The sequence below is a fragment of the Charadrius vociferus genome, unplaced genomic scaffold, assembly GCF_000708025.1.
Source record: "Charadrius vociferus isolate BGI_N301 unplaced genomic scaffold, ASM70802v2 scaffold34, whole genome shotgun sequence".
NCBI lineage: Eukaryota > Metazoa > Chordata > Aves > Charadriiformes > Charadriidae > Charadrius > Charadrius vociferus.
In genome coordinates this window covers 1740152-1751008 of record NW_009647989.1, presented here as the reverse complement: position 1 = coordinate 1751008, position 10857 = coordinate 1740152, and the positions used below count along the sequence as shown (strand labels likewise).

The window sequence follows — 10857 nt, the reverse complement described above, 5'->3', positions numbered from 1 at the left end:
ACTCCTCTCCCACCCAGATACCCAAACTCCCGCATTCACCTTCAATGCTGCTTTACACGTGGGCTCCTCCCAGCACATCCGAGGCAGCTCAGCGACAGCCTGCGCACCTTACCTTGAGGGACTGACAAAAGCCAAACCACTTCATTGCCGCTACGGTTGCAATGGCCTCCCGCTATTCTCTTAAGCATAAAGAGGTTATTGCGTCACCCCGCCAGGAGCCCACGACTGCCACTGACAACCAAAGCGTGACGCACGACGGGATGTGCCCCACACAAGTAGGCTTTGTACCCGGGGCAGTACAGTAAAGTGGCCACGTTCAAGTGTGGCCTCACAGTGTGACTTCTCCCACCCCAGCCAGGGCTGCTCCATGTGCTCTGACCCAAATGCTAATCGCCCTTCTTAAACCCACAGTGAAAGCGCAGACAAAAGCTCCTCTGGCATCTCCCCAAGCCGTGCGGCGCCCTGGCCCACAGCTCCTCCGAAGGTACGCTGCGGCAGCACGCTAGCACAAACGGGCACGGCTCCGCAGAGCACGGCAGTGAGGCGTGCAGGTTTGGCTCTCGTGTGCCCACGTATGCGCCACCTTGGCTTGCTACTTCTCTTTTGTGCCACTATAATGTGACAGAAAACACAGTATTTCTCAGGAACGCGCACAAAATAATGTGTTGTGGGCACATGCACCCTCTCGCCTCCCGGCAGGTAACAGTATAGTAATTCAGACGGATATTTGCTTTCCCCCCAGCCTGATGCGGGGTTGGGGATGGTGAGGGGTGTGTGGAGAGGGAAGGGAAACTTGGTGGACTGGAAATGATAACCCTTTCCACAGCCTGGGAAACATGCCACATATGTTTCTGTCAAAGAAGGGTATTTAAGAGACACAGCACACGCTGCACTATTTATTCTTCTTCAGAGATGGCCCACTGGGGCCAAAAATCAAAACCATTTTCATAGAATCATAGAATAGGTAGGGTTGGAAGGGACCTTTAAAGGTCATCTAGTCCAACCCTCCTGCAATGAGCAGGGATCTTCAACTAGAGCAGGTTGCTCAGAGCCCCGTCCAACCTCACCTTGGATGTTTCCAGGGATGGGGCATCTACCACGTCTCTGGGCAACCTGTTCCAGTGTCTCACCATCCTCATTCTAAATAATTTCTTCCTTCTTGTTTTCTGCTTGTTTGTTCAAGTTGTCAAAATATTTGACTGAATGAATGTCAAGCAGTATCTTGAAGACAATACTTCACAGATGGAAAGACAATTCAGTGATGTCTGGGCTTCCCCATTTCCTTCCAGAAATGGAAAATCCTCCTCGCCGTGGCAGGGTGGGCAATGTCAGCAGACCACAGGTGCAACATCACCAACTCGGTTTTTCTTCTACAAACACGTTACCATTTGGGTGCTCAGACCTCTCTCTATTGTTATAAATAGTTTGAATCACTCCTGAAGGGTTAAATAAGTTTTTCCTTTAAATAAACAGGCAGCACCGGCTGATTAAACCCCAGTATTTATGCATGTATTTTGTTAATGCTTTTCAGTAAGAAAAGTCATTCCACTATTATTCGGGTATGCTCTCATCTGGGAGAAGCAGGATTTTTCAAGTCTCCTCTTTGGACTGAGTTGGAAATACCCAATTTAAGCAAAGTATGTTAAATGCCCTATATACGAAAGAGTTAGACAAGCCACTTTTCAGTAGTTACATTTGAGTGTAGAGACTGAGACTGGAATTCAGATTTTATGATTTTGGAGGCTTACAACTGAGAATTAAATGATGTAATAAAATATAAAGCAACAATCAAACAGCCAGCCAGTCAAGCAGAACAGGCTTACAATTCTGAATCCATGAGAAAAGCAGAGAATTTGGAGAATATTGTCAATTTTTTTTTTTTTTAAAGTAATGTTGGTAATGACGGCGCTTAAAACAGAACAACAGAAATAGACTGTAGCTTAAAACTTTGCCATGGTCTTTTCACTTAAGCCCACAAAAATGCACGTATATGTTGGAGTTCATAACCAGCCTGCCCCTTCCCCTCTGAAAAAACAGAACCAAAACTGAAACCAAATGCTCAGTTTGATTATCCAACTGTTTGGCTGGAAGGTGCAACTGGCACGTTGTTCTGTGGGCCATGTGAAACCCCCATGAACGCTGGGCCCAGACAGCCAGACACAATTCCCATGCTTTCCAACACCGAGCTGCAATTCATGAATCATACACTGTCACAGGCATGAAATCCTACGTGGAAGCACCAGGTGGAGAACAAGAACTCCTTCCGCAGGAGATACCTGCACTTCTTCCTGTTACAGCGATAACGAGGAAACGGCTGTCACTGCCTATATATCAGAAACAACTTTTGAACATTTCTGCTTTTCATCTATATTTAATAAAAAATTGCTTCCATTTGAGATTCTCCAAAAGCATGTGTTTTCTCTGATGTCTCACAGGTAAGAGAGATGTGAAAGAAAATATTTTGTCACCTTCACAGGTTATGTGATGTGTTAAATACCTGCGCTATCATCTAGAATTTGGTAATGGAAGGCTTTAGGGAAAGGACTGTATTTTCTTTTTGATTCCCTAGTAAAAAACATATTGGCAACGTCCAGTGAAGGTTAAAATTATACCGGATCTTAGCTGTGTACCCTGTATACAGGCTTTAAGAAGTGATTTCCATAACCTGCTGAAGCAATTAACCATTAGTACGGCGGCTGGGCCAGAGAAAGTGAGGTAGCAGCGATATGCATTTGGTTGGAAAGCAGCAGTTCTTTTTTTCCTTCAGGTCTAAATGGCAGCCTCGTCAGACATTCACCCGGCTCCACTCCTTCTATTTATTGCTTAGGAGAGAGCTCTAAGGCTCTGGAAATGCCGGACTACATAGCCACCTTCTTAGCACCCTGCCCGCTGCAAAGCTTCCCTGGCACCTTATTAGGAAAATACTGCGGAGGATTCCCAGGAACGGGGGCTGGAGGTCAGGAGAAAGCGTTAAACCTTTGCATGTAACTTTTCATGTGACTGGGCTGGCGGTCCAGTGACCGTGGGCTCCATTGGCAGGCAGTGGCTTGCGGAGACCTGAGAATTGTTATATGGGATTGGGAGAGAATGCCAGCAATGCGTGTGGGGCTGGGGGGAGGATGAAAGGCAAACGCCACTCAATGAATTCAGAAACATGCATGCAATTTGTGAATGACTTCTTTCCCTTCGCTGAACCTGCACATGAGTTTCTACAGCCACCGGTGAAAGCCTCACGATACTGTCCCACGGCTGAGAAGGTCCGTGCCGACCCCCTTGGCTCTGCCAGCCCACCCACCGCCGTGCGGGCACAGGCCATGCGGCCGTTCCAGGTGAAAGATGCTACCAGCAGCAAGAAGAGCACCATTTAACCATGCCGTGCATGAAGCTCCTTGCCAAGGCACCAGCGAGCCTTCTAAATGCAGCTGCCCTCAGGAGGAGAGCAGGGTGCAGCTCTTCGGAATGCGGCAGCTCCCACTGGTGGTGACAATGCCGTGGGACCGTGGTGCACCCACAGCTGAGTGCAAGGGGGAAAAATGAAGGGTTGCTGATTCAGCAATCTGGACCAAGCAGTGCCAGAACAGCCCATCGGCTGGGGGACAGAGCTCAGGCTATGCCACCTCCATCATTATCATGGTGGTTGAGGGCTCACCTGCCCGGTGGCTGCCCTCCCGAGGCGGCTGCTGCAGTCAGACATGGCATGCGGGCATGTGCTTCGAAAGCGCGCGTAGGAAGAGTAAGTTGCTGCCTCCCCACAGCGTGTAATTTTGGAAAGATGGGAGCAGGGCATTTGCCATCTAGAAGTGGTGTCCCTTGCAGCTCCTCACTTGGCATGGTGGAAGCATCTCTTATTATCCTTCGGGGCTACGGCTGCAAACAAAAAATGCTTTCATTTCACTTTGGCAGTGGCTCAGGTTGTGTGTTCTCTGGCTGCTTCCTTAATTACAGTGGTTGTTGACAACTTCTTCTGATAGAGACCCTCTCTTTGAGCAGTCCTCCCGCTCCCCCACTGTTTTTTTGCAGTCTGAACACATAACAAACTGGGACGCCGTTCTGTAAAAATAAGCTCACTGTAATGCAGTGATTCCCACCCCACAGTTATGCTGTGTTCCTCTCTTCTGTCCTCTCAGTTTGCGCTGTTGCTGTTTATTTCCTCTTGCTGGCTATAAGAACGTTTTATTTATTAGTGCTGGATTTCCTGTTGCCTGCAGCTGCCTGTACTTTCCCTTCTCCAGCTCATTTTGCCATTTGAGTCAGTCTGTAGGTTTGTTATCCCACTGACTGAGGTGCTCTCAGCAAGTTTGGGTTGCTGGTCATATTAAGCAAGACTTGACAGAGGGGGACTTGCACGGCAGCCTAGGCATACAAAAACCGCAACAAAACCAAAAACCGATACAGGGAGCCCTCACAGGCATAGTAGGGGTCCTTTTTTTCTGACTTGCCGATGCTGAGATTATGCTTTCTCGGATGGCAGGAACACCTCTTGTTTTGCTTGCACGCACTGCACCACAGGGAGGAAGTCAGCTCTTCAAAAGGTACACGGTCTGCAGGTCTGACGGATGAGGGGTTAAAGGTTAGCAATTATTTATATTTCAGACTGTGGGCCACATCGTGGTAGAAACGTCGTGTGGACTTTCCACACGTGAGGTTCATGAATGACTTCCTTGACCTTTTGTGGACATTCAACAACCTCGTAGTAAACACAAAGATTGCTTATACGGAAAGTGAGATCATGAAGGGGAAAAAAACGTTTTGCTGCTTTGAACGTGATTTCTCTGCTGGAAGGAAAGAGGAAGCATGCGCTCTTAACGCTTTGTGTATTACCGGCAAGGCCAGTTGGAAAAGCTCGCTCATCTGCACCGGGGAGAAACACTTCATCGAATTCTCTGTTGTCCGATACCAATTTGGTACTATTTCAAGCGGCAGAGAATAAGGTTGAAGCAGTACCTAATGGTGATATTCTCTCTTGTATTTTACATGTGAGGGTCTGCCTGAATTTTATTGTCTTTTCTTTCTGTTTGGTGGGGATTTCGGGCCTGAAAACTGAGTAACGTAAATTAAGGGTGGTGTGAACCCCAAGGCATGGAGGCAGCTGTGGTGTGTCTTACCACGATGCCGCCGTAGCCCTGTCAGGATGTGATTCTTCCAGCTGCTGTTCGTGGTGGGCAGTTGCTGGCGGAGAAGCACTGCAGGTGCAGCACCATTAGACACTTTTTCCTTTGTGTCAGATGTTCAAGAGCTGCCCGGGAACATTAAATAGGGAACGGTCTTCTGACATCTTCCAGGTAGGATGGAAACGGGAGATCCTGAGCATTTGAATTATGAAAGATCCCAGTGTGTTACCTGCAAGCCAGCGTTTTAACCCCAGCATCCTGGCCAAATTCCAGCTCTGCTAATTACATCCTGCCTATGTGAAAATGCCCCTGCGTTTGTACACTGCTTTTTTCCCTGCTTGTTTTCAGCAGCTGTGTGGAGTTGCCAGGCATGGCAAAGCGCTTGCCATGTTTCACCTCAGGCCTGGCTGCCATTCAGCGGGGAATGAAATGAGCACTGTGCACAGCATTTGCAGTGAGTCTGGATCCTCTGCGGGGAGAGGGCTGCTAGAAGAGAAGCATACCCAAGAACCAGCGCTGGGGCCTGGTCACAGAAGGTAACAGCATGAAGAGGCCAAAGGTGCTAGTGCCGGGGTATACCGCAGGGTCACAGGAGAGACAGGAGGAGGCTGCTGCACTGTGATCTGATTTTTCTCCCAGCATCTCTCACTTACAAGAGCTGGAATAGCTGATATGCACTGATCTGGTTTTGGGGGCTGACTGACCAGGTTCGTTTGCACAGCGGGAGAAGCTCTCAGTCCGCTTACACCAGCCACCGTCAATACATTTCCACCTTTTGCACATCTGGTTATCGATCAGTGTGGACAAGGGCAGCTAAAGGAAAAGAAATTCAAAACCTTTAAATCTATAGGTTTGTTTCCTTCCCTTACACTTCATGGCTTATGTGCACATTGCTTTTTGCTCAGCCCTGTTGGGAATAACTCTCTTCAACTGTCCGTTAATCCCCCTGGTAAAAACCTGACTCATACCACTGGAGAGGAACCGGCTGATGGATTACACCTCTCTTCCGAAGAGGTGAAAGAGGATGGCTATTGGAGTAGCTATGCGATACTGATAATAAGAAGCAGTAAGAAATGCAGGTCACATACTGAAGGATAATGAAATCACATATATTCAATACAGGAGTGGCTCATCTGTCCAATTTTCTTGTCAGCTGAGTTCTCTCTTTGATTATGGCATTTTTACCACAGTCCTGCCTGAATGTTATGTGGAAGCACATACAAAAATGTTTGAGGTAGCTCCTGACAGTACACCAACTCCTCTGGCAGCAGCAGGGGCAGAATATGCCCAAGGCAGACAGAGCAGCTTTCCCCCACCCCCCTCACATCCCTCTCTGATCTTTTCAACGTCTTAATCCCATGGGACAGAAGCTGTGAGTAGTCTCTCTGTTCCAAGGGGGAAAAAGCAAGGTTATCTCAAGGTGTGATGCCAGCATGTTTTCACTATATCCCAGAAGGGGAAGTACAGCAAGCCTTGAAAAGGGAGGGAATGTGTGCTGTCTGTGGTGTAAGGCAGAACGCTGGGACTCAAAGACCTGAGTCCACTTGCCACGCTGCCCACATGACTTCAGGCAAAGCACCACTTTTTTAGTTTTGTTCGCCCTGTCTTTAAACTTGTATTTAGTACTTGCTTCATGGGGCTGAGGAGAAGAAGATTAAGCTCTAATTCACTAATGTTTGTAAAACATTTTAGAACTTGGATGGAAATTTCCCAGGTAGTGCAGAGATCATTAAAAAGCTTATCGCCCTCTCCAACCGCAAATGGTCCTGCAATATGAGAGAAATGGGTGAAACAGTGCTTGCATTTCGGTGTTACTAATAACAAAAAACCCTACCCTCCAGCTTCCCCTCTCTATCCTTCTGTATTTAAAAAAAAAAAAATGGAGAGGCAGCAATGAGAAATTTTAGTCTAAACAGGCTGCAGTTGCTCCCTGGAGACTCAAATGCATCTCAGTGGAATTTTCCCTGCCTTCAGTCTTTTGTGCTTCTGAGAGATCCTGGAACCAGGCATGTGACTGTAAGAGCAAAACCACTCCTGTGTCTGAGTGCTCTACCAAATATTTACAAGATACTCAGATAAAATGGCTACAAGCAAGCTCAGCAGGGTTTGAGTGAAGGGCCAGTAGTGTTGCACTCTCAAGAAGAAAAACTAAACTTCGGTTAAAACAAAATTAAAATTAAATTTTACAAAGGTCTCTTCAAAGCACACAACTGGTAATGCTGAAGCTGGAGAACTGCTCTTCCCCAAGGTGAAATGTATTAGCTTTTTTAAAACTAGCTTATTGAAATGGAGTAGCTTCCTTGTTGTGACTTCCTTGTTAAAGGAGAGCCCAAAGCTTCAGCAGCGGGCATGTAAGCAGATAGCTGCAGAGCTGCCTTCTCCATACCATCCTGTTTGGTGGCTGGGAGTGACACAACATCAGTTTCCACATCCCATCAGCTCCTCCGTGTCTTGCACTGCTACAGTAAGGGCGTGCAGTACTTTTTAATACGGGCCACGTGCTCCCTAGGATCTCTCACCCAAAGACTGCCTACCAAAGAGCAGATGGCAACTTGCTCATCGCACTACCACAGGTGGCCTCACTGCAGCTGATTTCCTTGCTGGGTTACCTACAGCCACTTCGGCAGTACTCTGGACCTCCCATATTTCTGTACAGGTTACTCTGTTTTTCAAGAGGTTGCTCAGGGAGGCTTTCCCTGTGACTGCAGAGGACAGAACCAGCCTCTCAGGCCAATGACAACTGTGCATCGGCAGTCGGCATTAACTGAACCCATGGCTTTCCCTTAGGGATGTGAGGCTTGAGAGCTGGGAACAACCTGATCCTGATCACAGCACAGAGAGCGATGCTTTCAGTGGCCTTGAACAAGTCATACATTCTCTAAGTCTGTAAGGCGAGTAAATAGTTCGGTGGTTTGCAGTCACATTGTGAATACTTTAAAAGTGCTCTGAAGACAGAGGAAGCCAAGCAGCTGTAACACACACTGATCTTCCTGTCTTTTGGATTGCTACCTGTTCTCCTTCCATACTGAACCGTCAGAGCCTGGCTATTAGCAACTCCGTTACATCATCTCTGACGATTTTCAAGTGAGTTACAGGAATAAGAGCTCACTGAACTATTGCTTCTAAATCAAGCCAATGAGTGGGTTTATAATTTCTCTTAGAAAGCACAAGCCATGAGTTCAGTATGTCATGGGCTGTGGACACCAAGCATTCCTGTGTGCTTCACTGTCTGTTCCTCCAGACGGGTGAGGTGACGGGGTGAATTAGGAAGGCATGTGTGGCCTATGCTTCTTCAGTAGCATGTGTGTTGTTCAGAGGCTTTTATTACTATGTCACTTAAATTAACCTGAACAAAATATAGGATTTTCATATGTTCAGAGTTAAGTATGGCCCCACACATACAAAGAACAGCACTTGGTTTTCAAGTTAGTCTTTGAAGAGGCAAAAGAAGAAGAATGCCCACTATCTGCTTCACCAGATTTTGAAAACCAATGTTGTCATTCATTCATTTCTTAGTGAAGGTTTCATTTGTCCTTGCTACAGATTGGATGTATTGCTCCGAGTCTCACCAGAAGTTTTGGGTAAAGCAGCATCAAGTAAAGTATCTTTCAAGGCAGTGTTCCTCACTCGTATGGTCTGCAGGGCAGGATTGGTTCCTTCCAAGGTTAAATTTGTTTGATCCTTTCCATCTGAAACACACAAGAATGACAGAAACCTCAATGCCAGTGTGTCAGAATGAGATCACAAAGTTACTATTTCCTCCAGCGAACAACCAACTGGAAACCCGTTTAATCCACAAAACAAATCAACATAATTAATTCAGTATGAACTAATTTCACAGACTTGCTAAAAATGGATTGCCTTGTATGTAATGAACCTCTTCCTGCTCCCTGCCTGGCTGTCCTTCTAGTTACCCACGTCCAGACTCTCATTCTCATTCTGGCTAGCAAAGCTTCTGATGCTACTCTTGTGCTCTGGAGCCAAACCTTGGAAGAGGCCAGGCCCCTTAACCATCCTTTGGCAGAGCTCTCCAAAGGCCAGTGTACACTTGCTGAGGAACTTTGCATCACATTAGTTTTCCAATAAAACTGTTTTTTGGTAGTCAGTGTCCTATGAACTGAGAACGGGGTGTGCAGGATGACTGACATTCTCTATTACAGCTTATTTTCTACAGTTCAAACACGTTTCCTAGAGTTAAACAGAGCACAGCTTACACCGATATATTTTCCAAATATTAGTAAATTGTCTTGGATTTAGAGAAAATATTAAGAGTCCACCTTGTATGCTTTCCTAATACCTAGGCTGAGAGCAGAGCCTTCTTCCTAATCAGTATAAGCTGCTTCTCTTCTTCTAATCTTAGTCCTATGTCAGTGCCAGGCTGTAAAGTGCTTTGGGATGAAGTTTACTATGTAAATACAGGATATTATATTACTGTGATTAGACACTTTATGTAGAAAATGGACTGTTGTTTGTGAGAGGAGATATTAAAAAAACAAAATGAAAGCCTTCCTGATCTACCTGCAAGCTGATGAAAAGAACACAAACTGAAGAAACACACACAGTTATCAGGCCAAAATATCCAAGGTACTAATGAATCAACAGTCAGATCATGCCATGTCCTCATGTTGGCTGCTATTAACTGCATTGCAAGGCCTATTCAAATACATACTTCTCCTCTCCTGATTTCTACAGCTCACCCATTGAGGCAAGCTCCATTGTAGTAGCACAGGGAGACCTCAGCTACGTGAAGGACGCTGTGGAACAGCCTGGGCTGGTCATATCTGGGCTGATTCCTATTCTTCTGTATCAAAGCTTTGAAGAAAGTCAATAAAGCTGAAAGAAGGAGGGTGAAAGGCAAGGTATTCCACTGCAACAGGCCATGACATTATTAATATTAACAGAGGTGATATTGTAGAAGAAACGCAAGGCTTACACAGGTTGTCAAGGGAAGCTGTGCTCAGTTCTCCTCTCTAACCATGTTTGTTAACGATATGAAAAGCAACTACAATAGAAAAGAGTTGCTCATGTAGTTGTCCTGGTATAACTACACTGACAACGATGATAACTCTAATGCAGGTAGAACAAACCCCACTTTTGCCAACACACCTTTGATGAATTCCTCAAGGGATATATGCTATACTGACAAAAGTACCACTAAGATAGTTTAAAACAGCTTTGGTGTTTATTGCAAGGCATCTACAACGTTGTTTAAAATTATATCCCTACCCGACTATACTTAATTTTAATGTAGAGCTGGCTTGACAACCCAGAAAATGTACAGAATATCCTTCTGTGAATTTACTGGGAGAGCCTAAAGAATCAGTGCAGTTTTCTATACTCGGTCTAGCTTTGGGAGAGGGCTGGCAGGAAATGTATCTGAGAACTTTTCAACAGAAAGCTAGGAAAGGGAGTAAGTGAGCAAATTCTTTCCAAAGAAACAGCTCTTAGTGAGCTTTTGGGAACTTTATATTCTTATCCTATTAAAACAAACAAACAAACAAACCAACCCCCCAAACCCCAAAAGCCCACTCTCTCAGCAAGGGAACAGCAAATACCATCTGTCTTCAAGAACAATTTAGGCATTCCATAGTCATGATGTACTAAGCTTATAAACATTGTCATCCTTAGTGCATCAAAGATAATGTAAAAGAATTTTGTAGTGTCGTATTAGCCAACTACATTTCTGAGCGTGAGATAAACCAGTAAATATGCATTTTAAATATGCTATCTCTTTTTGCTCACTCAT

At 45.7% G+C, this 10857-nt stretch overlaps 1 protein-coding gene across 1 annotated transcript in view; it reads right to left on the bottom strand.

Moving 5' to 3' along the window:
- Window positions 1–8648: 8648 nt before the first annotated feature.
- Window positions 8649–10857, bottom strand: part of RAD51B (RAD51 paralog B) — a 418545-nt gene continuing 416336 nt past the window's right edge. Inside the window, exon 10 of the mRNA XM_009883484.1 lies at window positions 8649–8800. Within this exon, the coding sequence (XP_009881786.1) occupies window positions 8649–8800 (152 nt within the window). The remainder of the gene's footprint in view (window positions 8801–10857) is intronic.